A 17188-nucleotide genomic window follows, 5' to 3' on the forward strand; every position below is an offset into this window, starting at 1 on the left:
ATTAAAAAGAATGTCATGAATACATCTGACAGTTAATTTTATTCACTAGTTCCCTTCTGCTTTAAAGATTCCTGTAAGTTTGGATTAATTAAGCTGAGTTCTATTTTTGCTAGCAAGCTGGTGATTCTTTGGGGTGAATCAGCGACTGAGTTCTCCCTGGGCTGTGATCGGTGACGGAACCTCGGGAAAGCCTCAGTTCTTGTGCCCTTAGTGCACAGGAGGGCCATACGGGGCCTCTGGACATGAACGACAAGACTGCACATGACTCACTTTTAACCGTACATGTGCATCATCCTCTTCTCCTTTTAAAGGTACATGACCGATGGTGGACTTGGCCTCTACACCCGCCGCCTGAACCGGCTCCCTGATGGGATGGCTGTGGTGCGGGAGACCCTGCAAAGAAATACCTCCCTGGGCCTCGGAGACGCCGACAGGTAAGCTTGCTCTGCTTGGGGTTGGCCAGGTGCGAAGGTCATTCCAGAGTGGCCTGAGGAATGAGGGTGGTGATATTGAGAGTGGATGGGCACTGCTCTAGCCACACACAGGTTGGGAGGCCTTGAAGCAGTGCCCAGGGTTAGGAGCTGGCACGGCAGGCAGGAGAGAGCTGCTCAAGAGGTCTCGAGTCCTGCTTCTGGTTAGCGTGGTGCTTCTGACAGCAAGAACAAGGGAGTTCAGGCTTGGGTAGTTTTTGTTGTTGTTTTGACTGTTGCTACAACATCTCTGTCGGTTCAGCAGGCCCCAGGGATCTGCTTGCTTCCTCGGTTAGCCAGCTTTCTAGGTACTGCACCTTGGAACAGAGTCCCTGGTGAGGCACAGAAGGTCTGTGTGCAGAAGGGAGCTCTCCTGGCCTTGGCTGAGCAGGCTTCACCATAGTCTCCTGCTGCCTGGTCATGGGAGGCAAGGCTTAAGGAGGTAGGTGTATACGGCACGTGCTGGATAGTTGACATTATAGGGCTTCACAGGTCTTCATTGCTGCCACCGTCAGAGACGAAAAGAGTTTCAGAAAATACTACAGTAAAGAGAGAGGACGATTTGGCCTCCAGGTTTCTAGTCGTTACTCTGACACACATACTCTATGACCATGAGCGATCTATTAAAGAAGGGGCTTGAACTGTATGATTTCCAAGATCCCTTCCCGTTCTGATGTCCTGTATTTCTAGATGTCAGTACCCTTGAATGATCTGACTGTGGAAGGATTTTTCTGGCATACTTGACCCATTTCTACGTCTGAGTTGATGAGACATGGAATTTAGATGGGAGTGGTTTGAAATCATTGGACTCTTTTGGGTGCTAAGCCTTGTGTCAGAAAGCCAAATATTTGTAGCACAAGTCCAGCTTCTTGCTGTTCTCTTGGTAGGACATACTTTTCACAAAGAGCTAAGTAACTTCTGTAGTTCTCTGGCTTCAGAGAAATTGGGCAGGGGACTAAAGAGACAGACACTGAAGTTACCCTCTGAAGTGGAATTTGCTGGAGAGGAATCTTCGCCTTCTCTTGGGGAAGCTGGGAAGCTTGGGCTGGTGAAGAGCAAAGAATTCATTGTCAGGAACTTGGGATCCGGCCCAGGCTGTGCAACTGGCTTGAATAAGTCCTCCTCAGAGTCCCTCCAGTGTCCAGGGTGGTGATTTATACCAGAGGTGACAAAAGGCTTGCCACTACAGTGCCAGCTCAAGTCAGCTTTTTTCCTGTAATTAGTTTTTAATAAAATATTGGTTTGAAAGTTCTGTAGAAAGATGAACCATTTAAGAACTGCTCTTTCGAGGATAACATTCTCTATAACTAAAATCTTTAAATATTATCAGGAAAAAAAAATCGGTTGTTGTAACACCCCACTGGAGATTTCACAATTTATCAAATTATTTTGCTTATTTGTGTTCTCCTGTAAACATATAGTTGGTTAGTAAATCTGTTAGCGTAAAATGCAAGCCTGACAAAGTACATTTCCCCTTAGCAAAAGAAGAATCTGTACTCGGCAGTTTAATTTAACGCTTCACTGCAGGGTTAATGGAATTACTATAGATCACAGCTGAGCTTGTTTCTGCTTTTGGAGGTGGAGGATTTGGGTGGGAGCTGGAAAGATGGATAGCATTTGTGTCGTTCCACGTCACCCTCTATGGTGGGAACAAATGGACAGCAATGTCTTCTGGTTCTCCCCAGACTGGAATGCTCAGATGTCATTATTTAAGATTGAATGGATAACTAACCAACTTTTAAAGAAAGAATTCAGGTGGCTTTAAAAAAAAATAGGATTTAATAATGCTTATAAATTTCCTTTTTTATATAAGTTTTGACTCATAGTCCCTGAGAGACTTTGCATTGTTCTGGAATATTTCTGGAAATTTCTTTAATCTCCAAAGTTATTGTAAACAGACCATAGTAATGCTTCCTCTTTGGCTAAGTTGGAACAGTAGTAGATTTGTTTCTACAAAGTTCTTCATGTAAATCTCTTCCAAAAACTATATTCTAGATGAGTGTTTCCCAAAGTGAGAGGCGAACATTAGTAGTATCGGAAATAATTTCAGATGGTAGACAGAAATATTTCTTTTCACAAATTATATTTTAGGGGCCGGCCCGGTGGCCCAAGTTGTTAAGTGCGCGCGCTCTGCTGCGGCGGCCCGGGGTTTGCCGGTTCGGATCCTGGGCGTGCACTGACGCACCGCTTGGCAAGCCATGCTGTGGCGGCGTCCCATATGAAGTGGAGGAAGATAGACATGGATGTTAGCCCAGGACCAGCGTTCCTGGCCTCAGCAAAAAGAGGAGGATTGGCAGATGTTAGCTCAGGGCCGATCTTCCTCACACACACACAAAAAATTATATTTTAATTCTAATATTTTAAAAAACTTATTACTAGCACATCAAACCCATGATTTTACAAATATGCTTAGGGTAAGGATAGTGTAGGCTTGAGACAATTTAATGTGACATCTCAAGGAAGAATATCACAGATGGTGTGCAGATAAGTTAAAAAAAGATGATATGCAAATGGCCGTGGATTAGGTAATCCTGTACTTGTCCCTGTAACTGGAAATATGTTCTTTAAATAATTTAAATTAGACAAGTGAAAAAATGCAGAGAACCCAGCACCTTTCCAGAATTCTTCCCTTTTAACCTGAAAAAAGAAGGTCCCAGAGCTGAGATATTTCCAGGAAGTTCTTTATAAAAAGTCAGGCCGGTCCTTAAGGACTCACAGACAAGCAGCAGACTACCTGGGGTCCACAAAGGAAGCAGGAAAGTACTGAGAAGTGGGACTCAGTCAGACCTCAGCCAAGGCAAGGCCAGCGTCAGAAGGGCAGACAGCCTCCCCGTGCGAGTAGGAAGATCACTGACTCTGAGAACAGCTCTTCCTGGGTAGGCCCTAAAGGACGCCGACCTACCAGACCTTGGCTGTTTGTGACAGGATGTGGCTGGGGTATCTTCAACGTTATTAAAAGTAACTGATAGGAATGTGTACCTTTGGAGCCTGGGAGATAGGGACACTGTCAGTTTGTGCATCTCGTATGTCACCAGCCGGCTTCTGAGAAATAGTATTGATGATAGTAAATTCGAAATGCCGAGTCTGCCCTTGATCTCCTGTCACTCTCCAGGGTTGCCACCCCAGGCTCCAGTTTTTACCTGATAGTCGTCAGTGGCTGCTTCCAGCAAACCGGAGCCAGCCGGCTGAGAAGGGAGGATCGAAAGGGACAAATGGAGGTGGCTTGTTACAAGTCCTAGGCCCCAGAGAACAGACAAAGAGAGCTTGGCATGGAGGTCTCTGCACCGGCAGCCTGGGAGGAAGAAGAAATGCGACAAGAAGGGCCGAGAGCCTGGGCTCACAGACAGTCACACGGTCTGTTGAATTCCTGCAGTTCCCGCGTGCGCTGCCGTCCCCTCAGAACCCATCCCAAGTTCTTGAACGCTGGCAAGTTGAGAGCTTTCAAAGCTTAAAGCTCAGCTCTGGGAAACTTTCCGCTCCTGAGTCCCTTTCTTTGTCCCTCTAAGCATCGCTGTGCTCACAGCCCCTTCCATTGTCACCCTCTGCTTTAGCACGCAGCGGGCCGAGGCAGGTGGCTGTTCCTCCTGCGTGGCGTCCCCAGGTCAGGTGTCATTGAGAGCCCAAGGAGAACAGAAGTCAGGCTCGCTGTGCACGTGAATCAGGAGGAGGACTTTGGAATTACTTGTCAACTTTCTTCTAAACTGTTAGAGCACTTATTGAACTCCAGTGGTTTTATTTATTTAATTTTTTTTGGTGAGGAAGACCAGCCTTGAGCTAACATCTACCTGCCAATCTTCCTCTTTTTGCTGAGGAAGATTGGCCCTGAGCTAACATCTGTGCCCATCTTTCTCTATTTTGTATGTGGGACGCCACCACAGCATGGCTTGATGAGTGGTGTGTCAGTCCGCCCCTGGGATCTGAACCTGTGAACCCCGGCCGCCGAAGCAGATTGCGCGAACTTAACCACTATGCCACTGGGCCATCTCCCCTCCAATGGCTTTTATTAATTTAGATAGTGGTAAAAATAGCAAAAAACTAATGCTGCATGCTGAAATGTCAGCCTGAGACTTGAACAAATTGAAAGTTGCCCTCCGACATCAGGCTGAGAAAACAAGCAGGAACGAGAAGCGATTTCTTCCTTCTCGTTTCTAGGTTTTCATTGCCCTCCAGACTCTGAATGTTGTCGGTGTTGCGACAGCCCTTGCAGTTAGGATTCAGAGTCACTGTACACGCTTCGCTGTCTGCATGTGGGGCCCCGACCTTGGTGCTGAGAGCTGTCCCAGTTTCAGCTTGAATTGGGAGTCCCACAGAGTGAGGATGTAACTATGCAACCTGGTATTGGACCAGCCTGCCAAGCCTGCCCTCCTTCCTCGCCGGGAGAGTCACAAGATCTCTGGGAGCCCGGGGCACCGCTTGGCTTTGCGATTTGTGTGGAACAAGGCAGCCTCCTGGCACCAAGCATTGTATTCACAGATTCAGGCCCGACCTGGAAAGAGGAGTTTAATCCAGGCCAGAGGTCCCAAGCCAGCAGAGGGAACTGGTAGAAGCCCTTACCAGGTGGTAGGTCCCCAAGCTGGTTATTTCTGAGGCATAGCCCCTGCTGTCGTATGCACAAGAGAGGGAGCACAGAGGGGAAAGACTTCTCCCTTTGCCCCCCACTTCCAAGCCTGTGGTAAGCAGAATAACGGCCCCCCCAAAGATGTCCGTGGCCTAATCCCCAGAATCTGTGGGTATGTTACGCTACGTGGCCAGGGGAAATTAAGGTTAATTGCCAGCTGACGTTTAGAGAGAGAGAAGACCCTGGATTATCCAGGTGGGCCCAGTGTAATCACAGGGTCCTTAAAGTGGAAGAAGCAGGTGGGAGAGGGACGCCACCTGCCCTTGCTGGCTTTGAAGGTGGAGGAAGGGGCTACAGCTAAGGAATACAGGCAACCTCTAAAAAGGGGAAAAGGCAAGGGAACAGACGCTCCCCTAGGCCTCCAGAAATGAACATCTGTGGTTTCAGTCCGTGAGACCCAATTCAGACTGCTGCCTCTCAGAACTATAAGATAGTATATTCTTGTCGTTTTTACTCACCGTCTATAGTAATTTGTTACAGCAGCAATCGAAAACTAATACAAACTCTATCAGAAGGTAATAAGAACAGTAACAGTTGCCATTTCCTGATGGATTGCTATATGCCAGGCACTGAGCCAAGTACCTTACAGACATTATGTAATTTACTCCTAATCCTGACCGTTTGAGGGAGATATTATCCTAGTTTCATAGACTTGAAGCAGTGGTGCTCAGAGAGGGTCAGTAAATGTGCTGAAGGTTACACACACACCGAACACGTGGCCAAGCTGGGATTGAGACCGAGGCCTGCCAGAGCCCCCGGGTCCCCTGACCACCTAACACACTGCCTCCTTAGGGAGCCCTCACGGAGAGATTCTTCCATTCTCTAGCTCTTAGGCCGCCGTTGATCTCAGGCTTCAAGGAAAAGGCCGTTTCTTAGACAAAGCTGGGCCGGTTTACTCCTTGGCCTCCTAGTGGGAGGAGGAGATGCCAGTTTGTGAATTCTGACCTGCTGCAGACTTGTGTTGTTAGCGGGGGGAGGAGTCCACAATTTCAGGATCCTGGGCCAGGGCTGATGCTTCCCTTTAGTGATCCAGGAAACCCAGGGCCCCCAGAATCTGCAGAGATTCTGCAGCCATTCAAAAAATGCTCTTTCCTGGTCCTGGCTACCCACTGTATGGTCCCTGCGGCACTGCTGGAGTTTCTGTACCCAGAGCTTGGGGGTCTGCAGGCCTCCATCTCTGGGCCGTGGTTAAGGAGGGCCCCCCAGAAATCCTCTCTCCCTCCCTTCACTGTCTCCTTCTGTGTCTGTTATGCATTTTCAGTTCCTGATCTTCCCATCATCACCAAGGAAGGTAAGCGGGATTTCCCCCTTCTGTCACCACTAATCACACTTCATACCTTCTCTAGCTGCCCCTCCATCCATGTGGTGGGAGTGAGAGATGTGGGTCTATACCGCCCAATATCAGAGCCACCAGTGAAATGTTGCCATGGGAACGTAAAATCAATGCACATTAAAACCTTGGTTCCTTCGTCACACTGGCCCGATTTCAAGTGCTCCCAGGTCCCTTGTGGTTCATGGCTACCCTATTGGACAGTGCAGACAGGACATTTCCATCACTGTGGAAAGTTCTTTGGGACAGCACTGACAGAGACACCTCAGTCATATTTCAGAGGGCAGCTGCGGAATGGAGAGAACGCGTGGGGTTTCTACAAGGAGGCCTTGGTTCCATTCACTCATGCAGGCAAGTCGCTTAACTCCCTGAGTTCAGGGTTTTGTCTCTGAAATGAGGGCTGTGTTCACACGTGTCTCCCAGAACCATCGTGAGGTGCACACCAGGTGAAGATGGTGAAGCATTTTGTAAAGTACTGAACAGAGATGAATACTCTATTCCTCGGTCCTGCGAGCCATTCAGGGCAGTCTGGGCTCTACCCCTCTGCAAGTCTCTTGTTTTTACGTTTAATTAATTAACTAATGATTAAGCCCTCTTTTATAACAGCTTAGAGTAACTACGTATAATAAAAGAACAATTGTGGATTAAAGGAATGAAGCATTAGGATGAGGGGAAATGTAAGTTAGAAGATGACCTGTTGAAAAGGGAGAAAATTGAGAATACAGATAGACTAACCATAAGGTCCTACCTGGTTGCATGTTTGAGTGGTAATTCAGCATTGAGCTTCCTACCAGCCTAAGTGAAAATGCACTCTGCCTTGCTTCCCTTCTCCCTTCCTGACTTCTCCCCTATGCTTTTGTCTTCATCTTTGCTTGCGTGGGTCAGTTGATCTCTCTCTTTCTCCTTGCCTCTGCTGACTGCTTTACAACTGCCTGTTATACCCACTGTTGCCCCGAGCGTCTTCTGAGCCCCGCCTTCAAGGTTATACTCACTTTCTTGGACAAGAAGATGCCTCCAGCACGGTGCCCAACAACAGTGATCTCATTGTGTTTCCTTTCCATCCCTTCCCCTTCTTCTGCTCGTCCACAGCAAGGGAAACAAAGGAGGAGAGAGGGAAAGTCTCTTTCATTTTCAAGCTCATAAAAGGAGCCTTAGAGGCAAATCTCTATTTCCCTGGTAACAGGGTAGTAATTACTGCATTGGCCTTTCCCAGGGGCCTGTCTTCTGCTGGTACCACTGGCTTCCTTTTTAAGTAAGAGCTGCTGCTTGTGGAATGCACTGGTGGGCAGGGGCCACCTGTGCTGAGCAGGGGGGTGCTGACAGGAAGCAAACCATCTGCACCTTAAGCCACAAAGGAATTCTCCCAGGGGCTGTAAAGAGAAGAGAATGACTAGGCTGTGGAGTTATCGTTTCTTGTGCAGGCAGTGTTTTCACTTAAAAAAAAAAAAGAAAGAAAAAGCAGTAAGTGGCCCCACGAGACTCTCCCACTGGCTGATGTTGCCCAACTTCATAACTTTGTTCCAGGTTACACTGTAGTGGAAGTACCACGGAGAGAGAGAGAGAGAGAGAGAGTGTGTGTGTGTGTGTGTGTGTGTGTGTGTGTGTGATCTCCCCCAAAGTACCTTTTCCAAAAGTGGTGCCTTTTCAGTAGTTGTTTAAAGGTAATTTGTAGACCTGATGGTTGTTCAGAGTATGGATGAGAAGATGTTTAGCAACAGGAAAGCAAGAATGAGAGGTCAAAGAGAAAAGCCAAAATGGGCACCTTTTTCTGTGCTTAATTCCCTAGCAACCCCAAGTCAGGTCTGACTATACCTGTGCCCTGCAACAGAAAATAACCTCATGTGTTTTAATCCGGGTACCTGGGCAACTCTTTGCATCAGTCAGGAAAGGATAGGTTGTGCTGTGTAACAAACAACTCCAGAAAACCCACCTTCACTATCTGGTCATTGCAGGTCAGTGGGAGGCATGCTGTTCATCATTCTCACTCTAGGACCCAGGGTGCCAGAGGCACTACTGTTTACTGCATTGATAGCCCCCATGGCAAACAGAAAGAGAGTGTGGTGAACCACACTCTGTCTCTTAAAGCTTCTGCCTGGAAATGGCCCATATAACTTCCACTCATGATTGGCCAAGGGAAGTCACATGGCTACACTTAATGCAAAGGCGAAGAGAAGTACAATTCTACCATGTGCCCGTGAGAACAGAAAATATGTGGTGTACTGCACTAGTGACTCGCACTGTTTTATTGCATACGAGTGACAGCCTGAGCTTAATGCCACGGCTTCCCCATTATTTAACCAACTCTGAATCACGCAGTTCGTCATGTATTTACTATCCACCTATCAGATGCGGGACACTGTGCCCCCAGTCTAACCAATGGCCTCTGAGAGCTCCTCTGGGTGGGAAAGAGTGAGCGGGTAGATGAGGAACATGATGACTGAATTGGTTAAGGAGTTTTAATCAATGCAATGGGTCAGTCATATATCAGCAAAGTATTTGGACTGTGTTTTGATATGTGACAGCTTACAGAAAATGCTGCTGTTTGTTGAATGTTGATTGAGTGCCTGCTATGTGCCAGATCCACAGATGAGTAGGACATAGTCCCTGCTCCCTGCTCCTAAGAAGCTTACAATCAAGTAGAGAGAGAGAAGCCTAAATAGGCTCTCGAGGTGCCCCATGCATAGAGACGTTCACTGTGCGCTGTGGGAGCAGGAGGGACCGGGAGTGTCCCTGGGGGCTGCATGTCATCCCACGTTGGGAACTTGTAGTTATCATGATGAAATGCAGGAGGTCTCTTCTCCTGTCGGTGATGATTTGAAAGATCCTTTAGAAACATTAGCCAAGTGTCAAAATAGGCCTGGTTATCTCCTCTTCCATTTGGGATTTTCTTTTTGTTTCCTTTAATAGCTTTTGTCACTTTTGAAGAGCAGCCTAGCCATGATTTCTGTTACTGAAATGGAAGATGTGATCGAAATAAGCCCAGTGTATAAGGCAGCCCTTACACTGGCCTGTGGAAAAGTGTCCCTGGTGGCAGTGTCGCCTTTAGATTCGTCAAGCTGGACAGCGGCGCCAGCCCAGAGTTTTGATTTAGTCACCTGGCATGTAAACATATTTCCCAAGGCTGCCTCTCCTAAGCCAGTTCATGTCAAGTAGAAGCTTACAGTGCGAGGCTGGGTGAAAGGGACCCTCAGAATCATCCACTGCAGCCCTCTCACTTTGCCAATGAGGAAGTTGAAGCCCAGGGAGATTGTTAGTGGCCCCAGGACCACTCTGTCCTCCAGGCTTCAGAGAGCAAGGTCATCTCAGTGTGAGTTTGGAAAACATAAACTCTAAGTAACTCTGCTGAAAGCATACCTTATCTTTCTGGTGATGATTATGAATGCCGTCCATGCAACAAGGGAAGGAGTGCACTAGGAGCCAGGTGACCTTGTCCTAAATCTGGTTCTGCCACTGTTGAACACCTTGGGCAAGATGCTTCCCCTCCCTACACCTCCCGCTTCTTCATATGCGTGGTCAGACCTGCTGATGTTTAAGGGCCTAGAGCTCCTATGAGTCAGGGTTCTTGTTTGTCACTTGAAGGGCAGAGCTAACAGAGTGACTCAGGAGTGTAGCTCATCCATGCAGGGCAGGGGCCCCATGAACCTTCCGTCTCGGATAGTCATGATGACAAATGTCGTTGTGTGGTGGTGTGTCAGTTGGGCGTGTGGTTCTTGTCCAAGGTCCCTGGTGTGTACAGACCCAGCAGGCTGAGGGCCCCCATCTTCTGCACGCAGCAGACCTCTTCCAGAGGAGAGAAAGCCTCGAGGTCCATCCTCACTGCGCTGCAAAGCGAAGCCTGCTCTAAGCCGCAGTGCACTTAGGCGAGGAGGCCAGTAGCTGTTGTTGCTGACGGCAGGGACAGAAGAACGCCCAGGGCTGAGGGACCAGAATGCAGTCCTCCGAAAGGGGAGCATGGTGGACAGAGCTGCAATCGAGAGTGGTGGGGCTGTGTACCTTTCTGATCCTTTGGAGAAAATCTATTCTATATTGCAGTGGATTTTGCTTTAACTTGGAGCTTCACCAAAATTACATTAGGAGTTGAAGCTCATGGGATTGTAGTTTTATTTTCATCGAGATAAAATTCCAAGTGACTCATAAGCAGTGAATTGTATTTATTTGGGTGAGTGTTTTGACTCCGGATTTAATTAGACTTGGATGTGCATTGTTCCCTAAATCAGCACTAACAGGGGGCACTGCCTGTGCAGAGGGGGGCGGTCGGCCTTGGGAATGGGCGGAGTCGGGGGGCTTGGAGGGACTTTTACGCTGTGGTTTTTCATGCAGTTGGCAGGCTGTGCATGGTACGCCCAAATCCTGGAGGGCACGACAGCACTTGGAGTCGGTTTATACAAGGAGACGATGAATTTTCTGGATGAGGGAACAGGCTCCAAAGGGTGGCATTCCTTCCCCAAAGCTGCAGTGCTAGAAGGGGCAAAGTTAGAATTTGAATTCAGGTCTCTCTGGACACGAAAGCTTTGCTTTCAATCACTGTGCTTGCCTCCCTCTTTGTTCAAAGCCTTGGCTGCCATCTCTCCAGAAGGTGAACCTCACTTGGAGCTACATGAGTAATTGGTGAGCATCTCCTTAGAGGCTCTCGCCACCTGAGGTGCTTGCGAAGGTGACAGCATCTGGGCCACTGGTCTTGAAGACAGTCCCCTTCCCAGGCCTCAGTTCCCCATCTGGGAAGCTCAGCAGAAGGAAAACCCAGGAGTGCAGCCTCGACTCAGACCAGGCTCTGTGTCGCTAAGGGAACTCTATCTCTTACCCAGGAGGACTTGAGGGATGCTTGAAGCTGTGGGTGCAATAGTTTCCTCCTAAGATCTTAACTACTTCAGTGCCAGAACCTCCAGCAAAGGCTTCAGAGTTGCCTTTGTCACACTGATCACACCTGGTGAGCTTCGGGGTCTGCCCACATCAGGGTCTGTCTTCCCAGGTGAGTGGCCTCTGCGGTGGACCTCTGTGGCTGTTTGTGTCTCAGCAGTACAGGAAGAGGAGGCCGGCTCTGTCTGCTCCGGCTGCAGCCCCGTTGTTTTTCCCCATCCTCTGCAAGCTTTGATTTATCTCCCTCATTAATCCCTGGTGCTCAGGACTGTAAAATTGCCTGAAATGAGATCTGAAGAGAGACTCTGACATTTTGAGGGATGTTGCAAGATAGTGTGGAGGAGATTAAATGGGGACTGAGGGAAATGAGGTGGTTGCATGGCTCAGTGGCCTCAAACTCCCGACTCAAGGATTCCTGTTGCTGCTCTGCCCTTTAGCTTGCCCTGAGATTTGGGGAGATGAGCTTACACCCTAGTTGCCCCAGTGGCAAAATGAGGTTTAAAAAAACAGCACTGGCTGCTGCTTCGGGCTGTCTGGGCATGGATTGTGGGTAACCCATGAGTATGCAGTAGTTGAAGCCCTAGAGGAGATGTGCAACAGAACCACCGGGCTTTGTGGTTCGGGTAGGAGTCTGTCGTGTTGCCTTTTACAGGGTGCACAGGTGGACTCGAAAAGGCAAGTGCAGGAGCCACTTTGGGCGCCCTACAGTCAGCCAGAAGCTGGCTTCACTGGCTGAGTACTATGTGAGGAGATGAGGGGGATCTCCAGGTACCTCTGCCTTATGCTGTAGGAGTTCCTGTGGGGAGAAGGGATCCATTTTTCCATTCTCAGTGTGGGAACAGCTCAAGAGAACTCTGGGTACCCCAGAGACAGAGGTCTCTTGGGAGGCCCCTAGACTCCTCCATAGGACTCTTGGCAGTTTGCAGTCTGTGCTCCTAGTCTCTGAGTCTCATTGTTAGCAACAGCAACTCTCATTTCTTGAGCATCTCCTGTGTTCCAAGTATTCTCCTAGATGCTTTATATATTCACTTTAACCTCCCCAGGGACCCAGCAAGACAGGAGTTATCCCCGATTCCCAGATGAGGAGTCCTGGGTCAGTGCGTCTAGGTGACTTGCCCAGGGCCACACAGGCAGTCAGTGGCAGAGCTCAAATTCCAACCCAGGTCTGTCTGACTCCAAAGCCAGAGTTCTCTCTAGGCCATCATACTGCCTGTCTCTAAAAGGGGGGGCTGTGCCAATGATGGTGAGTCCATAGATCCAGCTCTCTCTGGGAATAATCAGAAATAACCTCCCGGCTTCCCTTACCTGAGCAACCCCTACTCATGCTCCAGGACTGGCTCCAGCCCTCCTTCCCTGGGAAGACTTCCTGTCCTCTCCCCTCCTCCCCTAACCCCAGACAGGATCCTACGGGGCCTCTCATCCACCCTGGGTCTCCCCATAACCTGTGCTTTGCCCTCTGGATTCACATGCCTTTGGAATCGTCTGCTCCTGGGTGTAGTCTCTCTCACTAGACTAAGAGGGAGGAGTCAGAACAATATCTTGCTCTTCTTGGCATTCCCAGGCTTTGCACGGAGCCTGGCGTATACAGCAGTAGAGGTTTGTTATACATTTAATTAATGAATTAATGTTATCCTGAGACTGATTAATAAGATTTACAGAATATTTAGGTTCCCTCTCCTTTTCCATCCAGTCCATTGGCAAGTCTTGGGCATAGTCCCTCCAATGATCTCTCAAATCTCTTTGCTTCTCTCTCTCTCACCTAATGTGCAAAATATTTAAAACTGATGTGATGTGGGCACCAACCAACCAGAACAGGGCACCCACTGGCAAGAACAGGGCACTGACTAACGAGAACAAGGCACTGACCAACCAGAACAGGGCACTCGCCAATCAGAACAGGGCACCAACCAATCAGAACGAGTCACCTACCGACCAGAACGGGGCACCGACCAATCAGAATGGGGCACCGACCAATCAGAAGGGGGCATCAGCGGCTGTAAACAGCTCTCATGGCTGACACAAATCAACCCTGGTGCTGTGGTTTATAGTGAACCATCCTGTTCAGTCCTCATGTAATCCTCAAAATAAGTTCACTGTGGCCCCAACCTGCCTTCAAAAAATGGGTTCCTTGGTGTCCAGGAGCTTCTCAGAAAAATGATTTCAAACCTGTGAGCCCCTGGCAGGTTCAGACTCCAGCTTTGCCGCTTCCCAGCTGCGTGACGGAGGTCAGTTAACTTAACCATCCTGAGCCCCGTGTCCTCATCTGTACAGTAAAAATAGTGAGCCCACTTGGTAGAGCTGCTGTGAAGACTAAATGAGAGGAGTGCCGGGACGATGTTGGCCCAGTCAAGGCCCTCCATTGGTGGCAGCAAGTTTATTTAGTAAAGGACTAGAATGCCGCTTGCACAGATGAGGAGAGGGAGGCACAGAAAGAGTAAGGTGCTGGAATTGGGGAACCAGGATGTGAGGATGGGTCCTCTCAGCTCCAGTCTGGCACTGTGGCCACTGGCCTGCATCGCTTCGTGCCACAGCATACCCTTCTCTTTGTGATCCTGCTTGGGGGGGTTGGGGGAGGTGTCTCACTCACTCTTGTCCCCCAGGCAAAAGCCAGAGCAGTCCACGCACTTCACATCCTGGCGGGAGGTCCCGCTGTTTGGAACCAGCAGATTAACCACCGTGTAACAACCTCGGAGGTGCAAACCTGTTAAAATCCCCAGCAAAGGTCTTGAAACAGAACTTGAAAGGGTTTATGACCCTGTGGATTTGAACTTCTCTCTGAGCCGGGCTATAATTCCGGCTCTGCTTTTGGAAGTAAAGATCAGAGCCATAATTTGAGGAGGGCCACAGAACGCACACTGATTATGTTTCAAGACACAAGCTGTGGGATGAAGCTGCCGTGGGAGGGCCTGGGGTCTGACCGGGCAGGGGGTGTGGAGGGGGCTGAAGCAGGGTGTCTAGCTGAGGCAATTAAATGCCCTTGCTTCTCAATTTAAACCAAAGCCTCGCAGAGGGCTGTGCTCTTAATGATCTGGAATAAAGGGGTAGCGCTAATGCAGGCCCTGGCCTTGACCGTCCCTGCAGGAAGTCTGTAGGGGAGCCCCTCTGTCCACAAGCAGCACTTGTCATGCTAATGACCCAGCCACTCTGGTGCCACTGAGGTTAGCTCCCAGATTTCAGCTTTGAGCTCCTCTGGAGCGGAAGAGCTGGGACTCTTTCTCTCCCTCCCTCATCGTGCAGCTACTTCACGGCGTGTTCTCATGTGCTGCGGTCCTGGCACAGTCCCTCTGCTCTCACTGCCACTGTCCTGTTACTCCGCACATCATCCCCAGCGCAGCCACAGTGACCGTCCCCAGATACAGATCTGACCGTGTGCATCACTCGCCTGCTTAAAATCCCCTGTGGCCCCACATCACAGACAGGATGAAGTGCAGACCTCTGCAGTGGTCCACCCAGCCTCGGCCCCTGCTGCCACGCCGGCCTCACCTCCCCTTTCACTACCCGCAGCACCAAACTCTTCACTGTCTCCAGCACACACCACCATGTTCCAAGTCTCTGTGCCTCTGCCCCTGGAATCTGCTCTCCTGACCCTTTGCCAGGCTAACGCACGTAGCTCTTTCAGCATTCAGCTCCTGTGTCTCCTTGCGAGGCATCTCAGACTTAGTAAGTTTCCTTCCTTGGAGCTCCCAAAGGACCCCAGGCATCCTTTCTTCTAATTTCTAACAAAATCTCTTTTTTTCTATTTTCCCCTATGCTAGGCTTGGAGATAGGGATTATCTTATCTGTCATTGGGTTTCCAGGACCTATAATACAGTGTCGGGCACACAGTAGGTGTGCAGTCCACACTTGTTGAACTGGACTCCAGTTTTAGCTGAATGAGTCATGTCTCCCCAGCTGGGGGTCTCGGCTTTTTCACTGTGCGCACGGTTGTTTTTCTCACTCTCAGTACTGGGTCAGCCTTTAGCAGGGTGGGTGGCACAGAGTAGGTCTTCAATGAAGATCAGAGGCTAGCCTGACTGAGAGGACGTGGTCGTGGCTGTCCCACCCATGTGGCAGAGCACTCACCGGGGACTTCCTGGGTATGGGGTGCTATACTAGCGCTGTAGGGACAAGGGATCTGGAGTGGAACTTTCCTGCAAGACACCAAAGCCCTCTCCATTATCTCAAAGAGCGGGTCTTGAGAAACTGAGGGCAAAGGGCAGTGCAGGCGGGGGAATGTCGATGCCTTCCAGTTCAGAGGTCAGAACGAGAGCGCTGCAGCCTCAAGTCGACAGGGAAGGCTGCCTGGAGGAGGGGACTTTCAGGTGGATCTTGGAAAAGAAGAGGGATTTATGAGGGCGAGGGGGAGAAAGAGCAGTCCAGGTTTGGCAGGGAGGAAAAGGAGATGGCGGGAAGGCGGCAAGCCTGGGCATTTCGTTCTCTGGAAAGAAGGTCCGTGCCTGAAGGCAGATGGCGTGTGTTCTAGGCTGGTAGGTGCTTCCCTCTGCTACTCAGTGCTCACCTGGAGCCGCCACGGCCCACTGTGCCCTTCGGAAGTCCCCTCCCCCAACCCCAGGCATCATCAGGGGTCATCCCTGTGTCCTTGGAGAGAAGCCTTCTTAAAACAGACACTGATCGACGAGGCAAATAGCTGACTTATTTGTAGATGCTCTGGGGCTCACAGGATTAGAAGCGGCCACCTCCTAATGATTAAACACTACACAAACACCCGACGACCAAGGTGTCCCACCCTAAAAGGGCTGTAAACCAGAGGGGGCAGCAGCTGTCCCACCAACTGGGAGCAAGTGAGGTCGGAGAAATGCCTTCTGCCCTAAGCAACGAGCCCTCCAGCAGGCAGCCAGAGAGCGGACCCAGACCTTTGCTACAGTCGGGAGGGGGAGGTCAGGGAGGGGAGAGATGGGGTTCTGAGGTCACCCAGAGTGGAAAATAACAAGTACCTGCCTCCCCTCCCTGTGCCAGGTGCTCTAAACATGCTGTGCATTAGTGTATATCACGACCTGGTGAGTCCGATATTGCAGGTGGGGAGATAGAGCTAGGAACTGATGGGGCTGGATTCAAATGAGATCTGTATTGATGTTCAATTTCACCTGCATACCCACCCATGACGGGAAAATGACCACCACCACCCTCAAGTTAGATGATGCAGCTGACTCAGAGAGGCTAGCTCATTTGTCTGGAGTCACACAGCAAGCAGGACTAGAACCCAGGTTGTCTGACCCTCCAACACAAGCTGTCTCCATTATGTCAAATGACTACACTCTGCCCCTAGCCACTCCCAGGGGTCCAGTGACTCAAAGGGCTAGGTGTGGGACATCGCCTCTCCTATTCTATCTGTGGTTTCTTCCCGACATCTCTAAGTTGGCTCCACTTGAGTCCAACAGGAGAAAGGATGGCACCTGCTTCTGCCTGTTGCCTCTCCAAGAAGGTGGCAGCTGGGCCCCACTGGTGGGAAGGGTGAGGAGTTCACACCCACTTGGCTGTACACACTCTTCCTAGTGGTAGAAGGGCCAGACCAGGGCTGTGGGCGGGAAGCAGACCCTTGCTAGCTTCTGAGAGCCAGGGATGAGAACAAAGCCCTCCCTTGTCACCAGCCATCTTGAATTATTAGGATCCACTGCTCCCGTTCTTCAGCGAGAAAAACAACCATTCCATTAATTGGATTTGGATTTTCTGGCTTCTGTTTTTGTCATATTGTTAATAATAATAATAATATCTAGTGGCTACTAGACAGCATGGAGGGCTCATGTGGAGTCAGGAAAATTTGAGAAGACGACATTTAGAATTCCATCCAGTCTGAGTGAGCCTCCAACCTTGCTTGCTGGTGAACCCCTGGGACCCCTGAAAATTGGTCCTCAAACACCAGGGTCTTTGAACCCCAGTGGTGGAGACACCTCCAGGCCGTCCAGAGGCTCACCT

At 49.8% G+C, this 17188-nt stretch overlaps 1 protein-coding gene across 3 annotated transcripts in view; it reads left to right on the forward strand.

Moving 5' to 3' along the window:
- NAV2 (neuron navigator 2) overlaps positions 1-17188 on the forward strand; it is a 710120-nt gene that overhangs the window by 590251 nt on the left and 102681 nt on the right. For all 3 annotated transcript variants that reach the window (XM_058546129.1, XM_058546130.1, XM_058546128.1), the window contains exon 11: positions 312-434. In XM_058546129.1, coding sequence (XP_058402112.1) covers positions 312-434 — 123 coding nt within the window. The remainder of the gene's footprint in view (positions 1-311; positions 435-17188) is intronic.

The sequence above is a fragment of the Diceros bicornis genome, chromosome 7 (assembly GCF_020826845.1).
Source record: "Diceros bicornis minor isolate mBicDic1 chromosome 7, mDicBic1.mat.cur, whole genome shotgun sequence".
Classification (NCBI taxonomy): domain Eukaryota; kingdom Metazoa; phylum Chordata; class Mammalia; order Perissodactyla; family Rhinocerotidae; genus Diceros; species Diceros bicornis.